Source organism: Lithobates pipiens, unplaced genomic scaffold, assembly GCF_037356315.1.
Source record: "Lithobates pipiens isolate NorthernLeopardFrog02 unplaced genomic scaffold, aLitPip1_a1.2 Scaffold_1, whole genome shotgun sequence".
NCBI lineage: Eukaryota > Metazoa > Chordata > Amphibia > Anura > Ranidae > Lithobates > Lithobates pipiens.
The window spans coordinates 133929028-133948010 of NW_027507685.1; the positions used below are offsets into that span (position 1 = coordinate 133929028).

Sequence of the window (18983 nt, forward strand, 5' to 3'; positions counted from 1 at the left end):
TGGAAATCATTCATTTCAATCTGTATGTGTGTGGGCACCATCACCCTGCTAGAAGTGACAGATACAAAGACAGCAGACGCTGCAGCTTTGCGTGGAATCCCCCCTCATCATTGGTACAAGCTCATGCAATCTATGACTTACCTTTATGATGTTGGTAACCGGGCTCCTTTAAGTGCAAGTGGAAGGCGAAGCCCAGGGACCAGAGGGCACACAGGCAGTTGGTAAAGGTGAGGGTTGAGGCTGTCATGCTGCCGGTGAGACCAGGTAAAGTGCAGCAGCCGGGAGGTAAGGCACTGCAGTACAGCCTCTGTATACAGCGATGTGACTGTGAGCTCAGACTGTGTGGGCAGCCGGGAACTCTCCTCTCTTCCCACGCACTGCTACTGGGCAGCAGCCAATCACAGCTCACAGCATCAGCGAGAGGGGAGCAAACTACCTCTGACACATCAACAAACCTGGAGGACCCCGGCTCTACCCAGGCACAAATAATGCAGCATTGATGACGTACCATGGAGCAGCCAGGCGTATAGACATAGGGGCCCATTCACTAAGCTGCAAGGAATATTTCACGTTATACATTTTTCTCCGGAAATTATTCAAACGCATTCATAAACGGATATAAACAGCTGCAGAATATTTGTTTTCTAACCGCTGCAAGTTCTTATTTTTATCTTCATTTTAGGGTCAATTATGATCTAAGCATGTGTGCAGAAGGGTGTTTCTTGTAGCATTAGGCAGGTGCGTTGCCATGCGTCAAAGGGAGTTTCCTGGCGAGCATTTGGATGCACGTATTTCATTTAGAATTTGGGGGGATAGGGTTAACAGGCATTGGCCAGGGCTTGTCAATAGGGTTGCACCAATGACGATATGGAGTATTTTCACCAGTATTCGTGAAAATGATCCAATACCCTAAACTGATACTTTGCGATGCGATTTGTGCCCATACAAATAAGTGGGCTTACGGCCGGGTTCACACTAACAGACATCGCATGAGATTCGCACCGCATTGCTGTGCGATGCAAATTCAGCCATACAAACTGGCTGAAATCTCATCACATGCGCACCAAAATGGTGCAGGACCCTTTTTTTGGTCGGCACTGGAGTCGGATCACATGGGTGTTCACACCTATGCGCTCTGCTTCCTGCACCATTTGACAGTTCAGACTGCAATCTGTGAACAGATCTGGGGGTGTCATTACCTTTACAATGACACCTGCAGCGGTTCGCAGATGTCAGTGTGACCTGCCGGCAATTGACATGCGATACGGGAACCTACACTGGAACTTTCCTGGTTCCCGCTTCGCATATGTGTGAAACGGCACTGCAAAAATTGCATGTGATTTGAACAGGAATGCGTTTTAACTCCTGTCCAAATCACATACAGTTTCCTGTACGGCTCCTGTGTGAACTCAGACTGAACTCACTATGACAAGCCTGGGTTCACACAGGAACAGTGGGGGAACTGCATGTGATTCGGACAGGAATCGCACCACATTCCTGTTCAACTCACATGCGATTCTTTGCAGTGTGATTTGAGCCCAAACTGTATGGGCTCAAATCGCACCTCAAAGTATCATTACTCGGTATTGGTGAGTACTTGACTGAAAGTCATGGTACTCGTACTCACCGATTGAAAAAGAGTATAGGTGCAATCCTAATTTAGAATTTGGGGAGGATGGGGATAACAGGCAATGACCAAAGCTCGTCAATACCTGTTGCAAAAGCATCAAAACACACCGCAGTTCTGCCATGGGAACAGCCACTATCTTTATTATTGGGAATTTTGAAACATGCGTATTAGCACATCAGAAAGCGTACAAGCAGCACAGTGGGCCCTGAACCTTTCTGTTCTGCAGGTTCACAAAAAAACAAACATCCATACTTGCCTAGATGGCTGCAGCATGGATCCAAAATGCAGCTTTCCCCCACCGCCTCTACACTAAGAACTGTCCGATCAAAGACCAGTGATTGCTCAGTTCTCGGTCTTCTCTGAGCACACTGGAGCGCTGGGCTGAAAGGGTGGGGGCAGGGGGATGGGGAGCGGCTGGCTCAGGCTCTTTAGCATTGCGCTGACAGGCTAAGCCAGCTGGCAGTCAAGCCTTTGGGTAGATCCAGATATTATTGTCGGGAACCCTGCAGAGCCTGGGCTGGCTCTGTGACATCAGCCATCAGCGGACTTTAGCCCGCTGTCAGCTGAATCTGGAACACAGGAGTGCAGAACTAAGTGCGCCCCAAAAGAAGTAGGGCCAATAAATGTTTTGTAGTGAATTGATTACATACAAAATCGTTAAAGTATCATGCATGTAGTAAATGCAGCTGGGCTGTGCGATTTGATCGAGAAATATGAACATGGAATAAATATAGAATATGATTATTTCCTATGCCATCTCGTGTCCATAATTCAGTATTTTCCTCTAGATGGCGCTTACAGTCATAAAAAATAGTCGTAATAAAGAAAACATGGGGACTTTTTGTTGCGGCCTTGTAAATGTTTGTCACATTCATACAGCAAATTTTCTAAAATACATAGACTCCTATTTATCGAACAGATGAACAGCAATAAAAACGTGTTTTGGTACCCTGTTGAGGTCTGCACAGAATCATTGCGGTTTTCCCCAGTGTCGGATTGGTCCGTGCATGGCTCCTCCTCTTTCTGCCATTGCCATTTTTCACAGATGAAAAAACATGCACTCTGAACTTTGACAAAATGATAACATAAGCTGCTCCAAAGTATGGAATGGAGCGACCCTCATGGAAGATCGGGTATTAAACACCGAGGGGCTCGTCCTATCTAAACATATGCAAAGAAAAAGACCAGGTGCACTTCAAACACTGCTAACTTTATTTAACTGGACAACATGAGAGTCTCTGCCTGGGACCTCTTCCACTGACGCATTTTATTCACATGGCTGGGCCTAAGCTATGATTAACTAAGCTCATATTTTTTAAAAATAAATAAAATAAATTCACATATTTTTGCAGGAAAAAAACTGCATCTATGTTTTTCAGAAAAACCTGCAGAGCATTGCACCCATGATCAGTAAATCGCAGGTGCAAAGTAAAGTGCCTGCAGACACTGCCTCCAGCTTTCCTGCCCATACTTCTACGCAGGCAGACAGTTACAAAGCTGGAAGAAGCATCAATGAACCACGAGGGTGCTCATCAGTGCCCTCCCAGTTCATTGAGAACCACAAATCGTCTGCTGCGGTGCAAGAACGGACTTGTAGTTTTCTCATTCACAGATTGCTGTGAATGAATGATGTTTTTAAAATGTGTCTGCAGGTACAGCGAGAGGATTCCCCCACCCACTGCCACAGTGGTAGGGAATCGTGAGGTGCAGACCTGGAGAAGGCTACTTCCTCACATCCTAAATATTGGTGTAATGTTCAACATGCTCCAAAGGGTGAACTTGGCCTGTAAACCCAGCCTTGTGGGTGACACACATTAAAGGGTAAAATATGTCAGAGGAGGAGATTCCAGGAAGGGACTCTGTTTACGTTATCAGAATAAATAAAGCCACAAGCATTTGAATTTTCTTCAGAGAGCAGCTAGTCTTTTCCTTTGGATTTATGCACTCTGTGGGGCACAGGACAAGACCCCACTGGTGTTTGCACCTGATCTTCTATGAAAGTGATGCCTGGGAGCAGTATGTCCTATACTAGCCCTGCGGGTGAAATGCATCAAAGGAGGAGACTCCAGGCGGGGACTCTGTTCATGTTATCTGGATAAATAAAGTTGCTAGCAAGGATGAGCTCAGGCGTGTTTGCATGCTCCATGTGCAGAGACCGCCAGGAAGTTGGTGCAGCGATGCGCTAATAACAGGCACTGAGACATTGCCCAGATACGCGGCTGCAGAGATCAGGCAATGTCTCACTGCCTGTGATTAGCGCAGCTCTGAGCCGACTTTCTGGCGGGCTGCACATGGATTATGGGTACACGCCTGAGCTCATCCTTAGTTGCTAGTATCTGAATTTTCCTAAGTGTATTCCTTTGGATTTACGTGCCCTGAGTTTGCCCATTTCTTCATGCGTAGCAAACAGGAAAGTTTAGTCTGCAACAGATACAATCTTATCAATTGCGGCTGCACTGTTTGCCACTGTAGAAAATAGCTACAAATATGTATAAAAAACACCATCATAATATAGGAACAGAAAATTAATAAACAAACAAAAGTCGTGTAAAAACAATGATTCCAGGTAAACATTATAAAAAAAAAAAAAAAAAAAAGCTGAGGACCAATTGCTGGTCCTAAAGTCAGTGGTGAACCGATATGACCGTGTGTAGTCAGCCATCCTCGCTGACAAGACACACGTGTTCCCGTCTCCTCCTCCGTGTGATTCAGACCTTGGCCTTCTTCTATTAATACATTCCTGGCCCTGTGCCGCTATCGGCAGATTGTGGGAGACAGATTTGTTGTGAAGGAGACACATCATAATCCTGATGTCCTGATCAGGACTGATGGCTTTGTCACTCTTCAGTCTGAGGCTGGGGGTAGATATCTGGAGGTGGTGGCATCTTTGGATTAGTCACCACATATAGTGAAAGCCGTGGTACCTGCGGGGGATCCTGAAGTGTGGATGCCAAGAAGAAACACCACAACCCTCAACATTCATCATAAACTGGAAATACACCAAAATCACCTTAAAGGAGAAACTCCAGACCAATATTTTTCTTCTAAGCACAGCAACTACATGATCTGTGGGCTACCTTAGATATTTATGGCAGATCTGCCATGAAGAATATGACTCCGCTCTCTGAGCCTGTAGTTATTCTTCTCTGTGACTCTGGGTTTGGTACCCTGCATGGCTAGAGTAACACCAAACGCCTCCACAGCCCATCTTTGAAGGTACCACATATTCATAAGTGGAGATTAAAGTGGTTCTAAATGCAAAACGCTTTGATGCATTTTCTGCATCGGCCCTAAGCACTTACCTGACTCCTCTCAATGATCCAGAGCTGTCCCATCTTCAGCACCGCTCTCCTCTCTTCCTGGGGAGACACAGAGAAGAGGCAGCCATAGGCTTCTGCTGCTGTCAGTGAGGAGGGAGCAGGGTGTGGCTTGTCAGCACTGTGTGTGTTTATGGAAACACACAGCCCAGCTAGGAATAGCACATGGATACTTTCTTATCTTATCTTCTACCTACCCAGCTTGCGGGTATGTAGAAGCAGCTTGCGGCACCCGGAGCAGGGAGAAGCCAACAGCCCCAGCGCGGGACTGACAAAGAGGAGGTAAGGGGCCGCTCTGTGCAATAACTTTGCACAGAGCAGGTAAGGATATCTTTTTTTATTTTAAGATAAAAAATTGAAATAACCCTTATAACGCTTTAAAGTTTACCTGTCATGAGGGAAATAGGGGAGCTGCCATGGCTGGCATAACTGGAAAAAATTGCTAGTTGTCCTGGTCGTTAATAACCTAGAACCAGCACTGAAATAAAAACTCCTGACCTCGCTCCAACGTATTCCCTGTACACTTGTTGCAGGTATGTTATAGAACTAGTATTAAGCTAGAGACAGCCAGGTATATGGTATTTTCAGAAAGAAAGCCCTCATATTTCTCCAATGACAGGTGAACTGTAAAGTGAAAGAACAGTCTATTTCTAAATATTGTTAAAAATGTTCCCTTCCCCTTCTCCTACCTATCTTGTATAAAAAAAAAGCTCTGTGTACTTACCTATTTTTAATCTGCTCCAGTTTGCTCACATGATCCTGCAGCTCCGGGTCCCCTGTGTATTAGACAATGGCTGTGAATTCCCAGAGCCATGCTGTCACTCATAGGCTACCATGCCCATGGCTCAGCTGTTGTCGGTGCTCCTCCTCTCCCCTGCAGCAGCAAATGATACTGCAGAGCCAGAGGAAGCAGCGAGAAGGCAGGTAAAGGCATTTTTCTGCAAAAGAGACAGGGCACGTCTTTAGTTCCTCTTTAACTGACAAGAAGAATCTCCAGAGAAAGAACCTAGACAGTAATAAAAAAAAATTAAAACTGACAGGGGTTCCAACCCTCCCCCGCTCTATAAAAAATAATAATAATAATTGTATCCATCTAAAATAGCTTCTCTCCTCCTGGGAAGCACTGATAGATGCAGCCTTGCCCATGTACAAACTCACATATACAGTGGTGTGAAAAAGTGTTTGCCCCCTTCCTCATTTCCTGTTCCTTTGCATGTTTGTCACACTTAAGTGTTTCGGAAAATCAAACCAATTTAAACAATAGTCAAGGACAACACAAGTAAACACAAAATGCAATTTGTAAATGAAGGTGTTTATTATTAAAGGTGAAAAAAAATCCAAACCATCATGGCCCTGTGTGAAAAAGTGATTGCCCCCTAAACCTAATAACTGGTTGGGCCACCCTTAGCAGCAACAACTGCAACCAAGCGTTTGCGATAACGTGCAATGAGGCTTTTACAGCGTCCTGGAGGAATTTTGGCCCACTCATCTTTGCAGAATTGTCCTAATTCAGTTACATTAGAGGGTTTTCGAGCATGAACGGCCTTTTTAAGGTCATACCACAACATCTCAATAGGATTCAGGTCAGGACTTTGGCTAGGCCACTCCAAAGTCTACATTTTGTTTTTCTTCAGCCATTCGGTGGTGGACTTGCTGGTGTGTTTAGGATCATTGTCCTGCTGCAGAACCCAAGTTCGTTTCAGCTTGAGTACACAAACAGATGGTCGGACATTCTCCTTCAGGATCTCTTGGTAGACAGCAGAATTCATAGTTCCTTTTATCACGGCAAGTCTTCCAGGTCCTGAAGCAGCAAAACAGCCCCAGACCATCACACTACCACCACCATATTTTACTGTTGGTATAATGTTCTTTTTATGAAATGCAGTGTTCCTTCTACGCCAGATATACTTGGACACACACCTTCCAAAGAGTTCCACTTTTGTCTCATCGGTCCACAGAATGTTGTCCCAAAAGTCTTGGGGATCATCAAGATGTGTTGTGGAGAAATTGAGACGAGCTTTGATGTTCTTTTTGCTCAGCAGTGGTTTTCTCCTTGGAACTCTGCCATGCAGGCCATTTTTGCCCAGTCTTTTCCTGATGGTGGAGGCATGAACGCTGACCTTAACTGAGGCAAGTGAGGCCTGCAGTTCCTTGGACGTTGTTGTGGGGTCTTTTGTGACCTCTTGGATGAGTCGTCGCTGCGCTCTTGGGGTAATTTTGGGCGGCCGGCCACTCCTGGGAAGGTTCACCACTGTTCCATGTCTTCGCCATTTGTGGATAATGGCTCTCACTGTGGTTCGCTGGATTCCCAAAGCTTTGGAAATGGCTTTATAACCCTTTCCAGACTGATAGATCTCAATTGTTCCTGAATTTCTTTGGGTCTCGGCATGATGTGTAGCTTTTAAGGATCTTCTGGTGGACCTTACTGTGTCAAGCAGCTCCTATTTAAGTGATGCCTTGATTGTGAACAGGTGTGGCAATAATCAGGCCTGGGTGTGCCTAGAGAAATTGAACTCAGGTGTGGACAACCACAGTTATAGTATGTTTTAACAAGGGGGGCAATCACTTTTTCACACAGGGCCATGATGGTTTGGATTTTTTTTCACCTTTAATAATAAACACCTTCATTTACAAATTGCATTTTGTGTTTACTTGTGTTGTCCTTGACTATTGTTTAAATTGGTTTGATGTTCCAAAACACTTAAGTGTGACAAACATGCAAAGGAACAGGAAATGAGGACCACTGTATGAATAGAGGGTGTAAGTGCAAATATGATAAGGTATGGGCTCCTTGGACCTCCGCCTGAGACTATTAACCAATTGCACACTATATTACACTATGTATAATGTCTAGGATACCAAGTTGAATATTTGGGCTCTTTATTCCCACCTCTCTTCTTTTTACATTACTCCCCCCCCCCCCCTAAACATCTTCTCCCCCCTTTTTTCCTCCTCCACCTGACCCCTATGTACCCCCTTCTCCAGTTCCCCCTTCCTTTTGCTGCCTCACCTTCTCTGCTCCCCTGGAGTTGATTGATTTACTGGTTGCACTATCCTTCATGTTCAACTGTCAATAGCCTCTTGAGCACCAATATAAGCTTTCCCTGTACGTGTGTTTACCTTGTTGGTTTTAATTGCTGTAAGATACATTAAGCATTGTATTATGTCGTTTGTGTACTTGATATCACCCTGTGAGATACCAATAAAGTACCTTTGTTTTGGAAAAAACAAAACAAAAAAAAACACCTTCTCAACTGTGACTATCCCTTGCAGCATTACATTTACTGTAGCAAATTTCAAAATACACAGTGTATATACACTCACCGGCCACTTTATTAGGTACACCTGTTCAACTGCTGGTAACACAAATTGCTAATCAGCCAATCACATGCCAGAAACTCAATGCATTTAGGCATGTATAAGTGGTAAAAACTACTTGCAGAAGTTCAAACAGAGCATCAGAATGGGAAAGAAAGGGGATTTAAGTGATTTGAACGTGGCATGGTTGATGGTGCCAGGCGGGCTGGTCTAAATATTTCAAAAACTGCTGATCTACTGGGATTTTCATGCACAACCACGCTTACCAGAAACGGTGGATTCATACTGTACAGCATGCGAGTCAAACAGCAGTCGGGAGGGAGTACCTCAATGGAAACCAGCAAGGAAAGGTTGATGTTTAGAAGTTGAGCCCCATTCGGTATTGAGGGAAAGGTTCCAACAACAAAAGGCAGGCTCCAGAATGCGTAGTGGACCTCATCAGATGTTAAAGTGATCCATGGTGGTAGGTATAAAAAACAAAACAATCACACATAATGTGACACTGTATGGTAGGTTTAATATAAAAAGGGGGTGTACACTTAAAAAAAATTCCAAAAAAACAAAACATGCTAGTATCCTTCAGTTGTATAAGCAGTTCACAATGACTCCACAAGCGTCAATTGACACGTTTCGTCCTATTTCATCCTATTCCTCCATATGATGTCCAATAGGACGAAACGCATTCTGGAGCCTGCCTTTTGTTGGAACCTTTCCCTCAATACAGGATGAGGCTCATCCTCTAAACATCAACCTTTCCTTGCTGGTTCCCATTAAGGTAGTCCCTCATGACTGCCTGTTTGACTCACATGCTGTACAGTATGAGTCCACCATTTCTGGTAAGCGTGCCAACCTTCTCATTTGTTGATTGCACCTAAAGACTAAGTTTTCATTTACTTTGAAAAACACAGAGACTTTTTTATGCACATAATTCATTTCTTATGATGGACTATCTTACGATATTTATCCATGAACTTGGCGTATACAACATAAAAGCATGGATCCATCCGGTTCAGGCTGGTGGTGGTCCTGTAATGGTGTAGGGGATAATTTCTTGGCACACTTTGGGCCTCTTAGTACCAACTGAGCATTGTTCAACCGGTTCCCAACCGGCTCACGCACATTTACTGCGGCACAATGGCACCGCTGCACTAAATCCCGTACATATATAGGACTCCCCTTAAGAGCCGGCAGAGGGCTGCGCCCACTGCACGGCGGGGGACCTGATGCGCATTGCCAGTGGTCGCGATTGCCGCCAACCACGTGCGATCACGTGCACAAGAGCCAGCACAGGGAATTTTGTGTGTGTAAACACACAAATCCCTGTTCTGTCAGGGGAGAGGAGACATATCGTTTGTTCCTAGTAAGTAGGAACAACGAGATGTCTCCTCCCCTAGTCTGTCCTATCCACATACAGTTAGAACACACATTTAACCCCTTGATCGGCCCCTAGTGTTAAAAATCTCTGAGGAATGTTTCCAACACCTTGTTGAATCTATGCCACAAAGAATGAAGGCAGTTATGAAGGCAAAAGGGTAATAGCAAGGTGTACCTAATAAAGTGGCCGGTGAGTATGTATATATCTATCTATCATTTTTTTCCTTTGCATTCAATTTTAATGTTCTTAGAAGATGAGGACTACTGAAAAACTACCACTGCAAAGTTTGTACTGATTGAACCACAGCGGAATCCTTTTGGGAAGGGTTTGGGGCCCCCATATATCTACCGGCTATGAGAGACAGATGGAGAACAAATACAGGTTCTCATTAATGTTTCATGATGCTGTTGTGTCTCCAAGCCCAGGAACACTATAATCCTTTCAATTCATAATACATAACCTGGGACAATGGCTCAGAATCTTCCATGTTAGGCTAATTGTGCTTCTAGTGCCAAACACAGGATAACAACTTGAGGGAACAGTTTTCCAGATGCTGCAGAGCTAGAGCTGCACGATTCTGGCTAAAATGCGAATCACGATTATTTTGCTTAGAATAAAAGGTCACGATTCTCACAACGCAACATCATCTTTCACATTATACCAAAAAATTGGGCAAACTTTACTGTTTTTTTTTTTTTTTAATAATTGAAGTGTATTTTTCCCCCAAAAATAGAGAGAGAGAGAGATGGTTAGACATGTTTGGAGGTTCTAAGTAATTTTCTAGCAAAAAAAAAAATACTGATTTTAACTTTTAAGCAACTAGTGTCAGAAAAAGGCTTGGTAATTGTTGGTTATCCTGGCGCTACAATGGTTAATTAAAAAGAGCTAATATGGTTGCAGCAAACCACCGACAGAGGTGCAAACCCTCCCCTCAAGTCAAGTGATACTAATAAAAAAGAATGGTGTTGCGCTCCACACAAAATTAATTAAATCAAATAATAGTGAATAAATAAACGCATACAAAATCTGAAAGACACACCTATGCGATTATAGTAAACGATTAATTTAAACTATATCTATATGCATAAAATCATTTATAAAGTGACTAATAAGGTATTTAGAATATACACATATTCCCAATAACTGATCACTTTATAAATGTTATTGGGAATATGTGTATATTCTAAATACCTTATTAGTCACTTTATAAATGATTTTATGCATATAGATATAGTTTAAATTAATCGTTTACTATAATCGTATAGGTGTGTCTTTCAGATTTTGTATGCGTTTATTTATTCACTATTATTTGAATTAATTAATTTTGTGTGGAGCGCAACACCATTCTTTTTTATCAGAAAAAGGCTTACTCTAAGTGGTTAAAGTGCCCTCATTTACAGACCGAAGTTCATCCCTTTGATCTAAAAAAACCAAATGAAACAATCTTCATAGTTATCTCAGTGCTGAGCAATGTAAATCTGTCTGTCCAGTATGGAAGTCTTAAAGTGGTTGTAAACCCTTACAACACACTTTGACCTACAGGTAAGCCTAGATTAAGGCTTACCTGTAGGTCCAAGAAATATCTCCTAAACCTATACGGTTTAGGAGATATTTGCCTGAAGACAGGCACCGCTGTCTATGGCGCATGCACCGTAGACAGCGGTGCGCAGGCGCACTGAGCGCGGCATCGTCAACGACGAAGATGCCGCACGTGTCGGCTCCCGTGCGCATGCGCGGGAGTAACGTCATCGCGGCTTCGCCGAATGACAGCAGCTGAGCTGCGAGACCCCACCGAGAAGATGGATGCTCCAGACTACAGGGGACAGCGGTGACTTCGCTGGCTCCTGTGTCAGGTAAGTGACACATAATGGACTACTATGCGATACATAATGGACTACTATGCGATGCATAGTAGTCCATTATGCTTTGCCTTTGCAGGGAATGAAAGAGGAAGTAAACCCATCAGGGTTTACTTCCTCTTTAAGCTGGCATAGATGGGTCAATTTTCTCATTCAACCAGCTGGTTGAACCTGACCTGATTCCCCCATCCACATATTCGAGCTGGAGCATGACAGCTATGGGTTGTTAAACAAGGCAAGCTTATGCCTCATGTGGGATGTGCAGGAAATCTGAAGACCAGGTACCCTTGTGACCCTCTTCTAGCTGTCCGATCTTCAGATTTCCTGCCCATAGGAATAGGCTAGGTGTTTTTAACACTTAGCTGTCATGCTCTTTCTATCTTATATCATGTATGTATGTATGAACAATGGGAATTTAGAAGACAAAATGCATGCTGGGTATATGTGCTATAATACTGTTCTCTTATACATGTCCTATATTTCAGAAAATGTACGACAGGCGCCCCTGAAGACATCTGTTTGAACTACGTCAGTGGCATCTAAATAAACCTCAAGATTACATGTTGGTCCATAGACTGAAAGATTATACAGGCATTCCTTAAAATCACAGCCGCAAAACTGCGGTAAAAATCGCACAACTTTCAAGTTGAGGCAGTGTGAAAGGGGCCTTTGTGGATACTCCCTGACAGGAAGAATTAATCAACTACCCAAAGCACTCCACAGCGCCATGATAGTTCATTGAGAACTACAATCCGACAGCTGCAAAGGATGTGGGGACTTGTAGTTCATTCGTACACAGAGCTGTGTGAATGAATGACACAGCCGTGTGGGCGGGGCAGCATATGGCCATGCTGATTTAAAAAAACTGACAGCTAGTATGGGAAAATTCTTCCCATCGTGCTATCACAGGGAGTGTGGGGATTGGGCACTAGCTGCAGCATTGGGAACATGGTACATATTCCCAAAAATAAACATACCCTTTATGGCCTCTTGCACACTGCTGCCTAAAATCGCTGTGTTTTCAGACATAAAGGCCGATTTTTTTTATTTATTTTTTTTTTACTGCAGACAATATTTTTCAATGTGCCTGTACACACAGGCACATAAAAATGTGTTGCACATAGATCAGTTATAAACATACGGAAATCTGCTGGTCATTATTTGTACATGCGCCACACACCCACTGATTAAAATAAAGCTGGAAGTATTTTCACGCATTTGTGTACACATACACACAAGTGTTATACAGTCCTGGTGTTTTTTCTGCCAGGAATGTCAGATGTTCATACACCAGCACCATGTGCAGATCAGCATCTACCACAACCTCTCACCTTGTGCCTTGCTACAAAGTTACAATGAACAGTCTGAGTAATCCCTGCGGAAGAGAAGACTGAGCCAATGCTTTCTTTTACCTGTAGCAGACTGAGGACATAATCTCAGCCTAGGAAAAGTCATCTGGCTGAAGGACTGCTATTTTAGATTACAATTTTTCCAGGAATAAATTCAGTTTTTGAAATAATAGGGTTAGGCTGACTAGAAGGATAGGTGACACACAGAGGACATGGGTAATTCACAACCTGGATGCAACAAAGTTCCCAGATTTAAACAAATATATTAGCTTTAAGTTTTTTCTATAAATCATGGCCACCACTTTATGATAGATTTTGTTTATATAAATATGTACATATTATCTCCAGTTCTCTATTTCCATCTTCAGCTCTAGTCCATATTCCATCAGGACCCTTACATACCTTCCCCTTTTTGATCCCTCCGCTCAAGTTCATTGCTATGGATCCATAATTTTGGTTTTCAACTCGCAGTTTAGTATTCATTTTCAATTAATCAGTTTTCTTTTGTTATAACAATAAAAAAATTTAATAATTTTTTTTTCTCCTGCTTCATATTTAATTGTTGGACAATTTTTCATAGATTGCCTGATTGAGCCATTCATAGCCATGTCACACCTCCAGTACCTAAACAAATACTAATTTTTATAATTGTTAATTGGTATCAAAATGTATACTTTATGTTTCTCTCTGTTTTTTATTTAGAATCCACACTTTTGCACAGGTTTACATCATTTTCCCTGAGGAAGCCAATGTTTTGGCGAAACATGTAGGAATAGATTACCTGTAAACTATACTGGCCTCTTAAACATCTTGGCTTGTTTTCATTTGTATATTCCCTGTGCCGTCTTTGTCTACGCACCCATGTATGTATATGAAATTTATATCTTTGTTCTTTTATCAATGTAACGATTATATTTTCTGGCACCGTCAAACTCCCCTCTTTCTATCCCTATCCAAATCTCTTAACAAATATTTAGGATGAGGTGCCTTGTATTTTGAGGATCTTCCAGCCATACCCCATTTTCTATATGGGTGATTATACTTAGTCAGATTCTTTTTTTTGGTGCTGTAACATCCTATGATGGGTTCGCACTGTTGAAAAGGATTAGTTGCCACCAAGCCACACAAGGCTCCAAGTCAGACACCAGCTTCAAACCCACATGTGCCCATAGGAAGCACTGACTTAGCTACTAATGGCATCTGTGTGCTCCCTTTTATTCTCCTATATGGCACTAGAAAAATGAACCAAATTGGTTGCTATGGGCAACAAGAACAGAAATCCTCTCCAAAGACTTATGATCATAAAGCAAGGACAGATACCAAAGCCCCAACAAAACCAACCACTGCCAGAGGGGTCTAGGGAACCACCAAATACCTTCTCCTGTATCAGATCAATGACAATTTGTTTGCAAATTTCACATTTAGCTCTGCACATCTGTCAAGCAATTAGCAGTCTGAGTCATTAAAGCGATCCTGCAATTGTGACTGTACACAGTCTGGCGTGAACCCAAGAGGCGACAGTGTGCTAGATTGGCCACAAGGTGGCACTGCAGAATCAGAAGGCTAGCTGTGTCACATTAACTTTGATGTGACTTGATGCTGCAAACATCGCAGGATTCAACCATAGGCTCATATTATTTCTAAACAGACGGGGAATAAACAACACAACTTCAACATCTGTAGTGAGACACCACTGTCTGCCAGAAACCCCTTTGAACACATACTGGTGTTGGTTAGGAGTATATAAAAATTCAGACTTTTCTGTCTACAGTATATTTCCTGGAAACATTTTAAAAATTGAATTGGTTAAATGTCATTATATATATATATATATATATATATATATATATATATATATATATACACACACACACATATACACACACACACACACACACACACATACATACATACATACACACACACATAAACACAGTGCTTTGCAAAAGTATTCAGCCCCCTTGGCTTTTTACCCATTTTGTTACATTACAGCATTTAGTTCAATGTTTTTTTTTTTTTATCTGAATTATATGTGATGGATCAGAACACAATAGTCTAAGTTGGTGAAGTAAAATTAGAAAAATATATACATAAAACTATTTTTCAGAAATAAAAAACTGATAATTGGCACGTGCGCATGTATTCACCCCCTTTGTTATGAAGCCCATAAAAAGCTCTGGTGTAACCAATTACCTTCAGAGGTCACATAATTAGTGAAATGGTGTCCACCTGTGTGCAATCTAAGTGTCACATGACCTGTTATTCCAAATACACACCTTTTTGAAAGGCCCCAGAGGCTGCAACACCTAAGTAAGAGGCACCACTATCCAAACACTGCCATGAAGACCAAGGAGCTCTCCAGACAAGTAAGGAACAATGTTGTTGAGAAGTACAAGTCAGTGTTGGGTTATAAAAAAATATCCAAATCTTTGATGATCCCTAGGGGCACCATCAAATCTATCATAACCAAATGGAAAGAACATGGCACAACAGCAAACCTGTCAAGAGATTGCCGCACACCAAAACTCATGGACCCGGTAAGGAGGGCATTAATCAGAGAGGCAGCACAGAGACCTAAGGTAACCCTGGAGGAGCTGCAGAGTTCCACAGCAGAGACTGGAGTATCTGTACATAGGATGACAATAAGCCGTACGCTTCATGGAGTTGGGCTTTATGGCAGAGTGGCCAGAAGAAAGCCATTACTTTCAGCAAATAAAGTGGCATGTTTTGAGTTTTCGAAAAGGCATGTGGGAGACTCCCAAAACCTATGTAAGAAGGTGCTCTGGTCTGATGAGACTAAAATTTTACTTTTTGTCCATCAATGAAAACTATATGTCTGGCGCAAACCCAACACATCACATCACCCAAAGAACATCATCCCCACAGTGAAACATGGTGGTGGCAGCATCATGCTGTGGGGATGGTTTTAGCAGTCGGGACTGGGAAACTGGTCAGAGTTGAGGGAAAGATGGATGGTGCTAAATACAGGGATATTCTTGAGCAAAACCTGTACCACTGTGTGTGTGATTTGAGGCTAGGATGGATTTTCACCTTCCAGCAGGACAATGAACCCAAACACACTGCTAAAGCAACACTTGAGTGGTTTAAGGGGAAACATGTAAAATGTGTTTGAATGGCCTAGTCAAAGCCCAGACCTCAATCCAATAGAAAATCTGTGGTCAAACTTAAAGATTGCTGTTCACAAGCACAAACCATCCAACTTGAAGGAGCTGGGGCAGTCTTGCAAGGAGGAAGTCACAGTCACACTAACAATCGGTGTGCTAGTTCGATGGACCAAATACGACGCAAGGGCAGCTATTGGCTACTGGCTATTGAACTTTCTTTAGTCCAGTCTTACGTCATCACAAACGGACTTTGGAACCATTAGTTTTTCCATTCGTGTGTGGCCAAGTCCGTTCGTTCAGAAAGTCCGTCGGACCTCTGCCAAAAGTAAGTCCGTCGAAAAGTCTGGTCGTGTGTATGCGGCATTAGACAACTAAGCAAATCCAGGGGACTGAGGGATTCTAGAGGTATTGGAGGAGTAAGAGAGCCCAGGGTGCCTGGAGATCCCCTACTATGAGGCCAGGGTGTGAGCCCATGCAGCAGGGTGCTGCAATTAAAAGGCTGAGAAAGCTGGATAAGACCGTGTGAGGGACCAGAAAATAGCCAGGGTTGAGGTCTAAGTAGCGGCACTACGAAGGAGGAGCCAGGAGGCTCGGCATGTTCCATTAGCTGTTTTACTGGTGTAAATCCCCTGCATGGGGCAACTGTTCCGTTTTGAACCTTTGTGTAAGTTTACTTAATAAAAGTGGGCTGGCAAGCCCTAAAAGCACAGTTTGTAATGCCATGGACTCACTAAAATTGCTTCTACCACTAAGCTAATCACCCCAATATCATGGCTGACACACAATACTGTTCAGTGGGCAATTAAACTGACCAAAACGATACAGATCACAGCTGATCTTTTCCAAGAGCCCCGTATTCTGTTGATCTGTACACAATGCAAAGACTTGAGTGGCCAATAAAGTCCACTGCAGCACTGATCAAAAGTAGCATAACAAAAGCAAGCAGCAAACCTTGAGCCCATTTTTCTGAGCCTTGCAGCCGCTGAACCGCTAGACTGTAAATCATCTGTTCCACCTTCACCCCAAAATCTGTATATTTGGTTTCCCATAATTTCACTTGTACAATACAATAAATCTTGAATGGCTTTCAATTACTAGACTGCTTTCTGTATAATGCAGGAGACTTTAAAAAACTGCATTTGTATTACTCCTAGTACAGAGAGGACACACTGGGAAGAACATCTGTGTTAGTCATCACAGCATGGTCTGTCTCGATTTTAATCCACCATCATGTTCCCAAACCATAGAGGTCCTTCCGACCTTAGACACAAATAGTGAAGGATTATGTGAATTTCAAGGCCTCTAAAAATGACTGACCTTGTCTCTTAATCATGGAGATCCAGGCAGATATTGAAAAACAATTTATTCTGGGTATGTGTTTAATGAATAGGATTACATATATTGTTATATTAAATTTGCATAATATAAAAAGCAGTATTAAACCCAAAAGCTAACATTATATTGCAGCTTATTATTTCTTATATGTGATGGCTGCATTCATTTTCTTTTTTAGGCTTTTTTTCTTCTATTTTCATTGAGTGATCTGGCCAGTAGGTCTGTTTTTTTTTTTTCAAAAAAACAAGCTCTCATTCAAATGTAGCAGATTAGAGGGTTGAGACAAACCACTTACAGGCGTGCTTATAATAATCAGCTTTTATTTATTCATGTAAACCCTTTATCCCAAAAGGCAAAAAAAAAAAAAGAAAGAGTTGCTGTAACTCACTAGAACATGTTATCTGGTTGCCCCTGCACTCCTTCACCCAGTGTGTTACAGGCCAGATCACGAGGTGAAAAGCCTAGGAAAAGATAACAAATGCATCCAAGCACATCTAAGGATTGGTTAACTGCAATATGATAAATTTGGGGTTTTGGGTTTAATATATCTTTAATATTCGGTTCCCTTTCAGCCCCTACACAAAATCACACAGACTGGGAGAGGGAGCAGCAGAGAGCCAATCAGGGCTCTTCCGCTTTCCTTCTCCCTCCCTGAACATGCTAATTAGAAGAGAGAGCAGAAAGACGATGTCATCAGTGTACTTTCTGCTCCGTCACAGGCTGGGGTGGTCTGATAAACCAAGGAGAAAAGCGAGGTCACCTGCTTAGCTATGCTGGCCGTCAGAGGTGTCTAGATTACAACGGTGGATGAAGAACATTTCACATAGCTGTATTTGAACAGTGGATTTAGCTGACTGCCCTGCACTCTCTGTACACAGAATTAGGAATTATGGCTGAGGGATCTGTATCTAAATACAGACACATATAAGAGGCCATAGGCTGACCCAGCCTGGCATGCTCCACCTAGGAATAAAATCACATATCTGGGAAGACTGATATTAAACAAGGTAAAACATCATGGTTAAGGGCCGGTTCACACTGCAGGCGATGCGAGGCGACACCGACTTGCCTCGCCGCGACCTGCCGCGACCTCAGCGGCAACTTGCAGATGACTTCTGTATAGAAGTCAATGCAAGTCGCCCGAAAGTAGTACAGGAACCTTTTTTCTGAGTCGGAGCGACTCGAGTCGCTCCTCTCAGAACGGTTCCATTGTACAGAACGGGGGCGACTTGTAAGATAGCGGCGAGGCGAGTCGTGTCGGCTCGCATCGCCCGCAGTGTGAACCGGCCCTAAATGTAGTGGATTTGTATGAAGGAAGCACATACAAATAGATATATTCCCAGTCTTGTAAATTGTTATTGTTGCCTGTACTGGCCAATGGCGTCCTAGCCTAATTATCACTTATACTGGCCAATGGGGTCCTAGCCCAAATATCCCCTGTACTGATCAGTAGGGTTCTATTACCTGTACTGGTCAATGGGGTTCTAGTCTAAATGTCACTTGTACCGGCCAATTGGGCTCTAGCCTAAATATCACCAGCACAGGTCAATGGGGTCCCAGCCCAAATATTACCTGTACTGGCCTTCAGTCCATCTGCTCTCACCTATAAATCAGAATGCATGTGCCTCCACTGTGGGGACACTTATAAGTTGGTGTTAGGTACCACCAATACTGG

At 42.9% G+C, this 18983-nt stretch overlaps 1 protein-coding gene across 2 annotated transcripts in view; it reads right to left on the bottom strand.

The window, feature by feature from the left end:
- NPDC1 (neural proliferation, differentiation and control 1) overlaps positions 1-18983 on the bottom strand; it is a 159621-nt gene that overhangs the window by 32911 nt on the left and 107727 nt on the right. The window contains exon 1 of one of the 2 annotated variants that reach the window (XM_077477181.1): positions 142-319. The exons of the other annotated variant lie outside the window; for it this stretch is intronic. Coding sequence (XP_077333307.1) covers positions 142-247 — 106 coding nt within the window. The 5' untranslated portion in view covers positions 248-319. Of the gene's footprint in view, positions 1-141; positions 320-18983 lie in introns of those variants that run through there. 2 annotated transcript variants of the gene reach the window in all.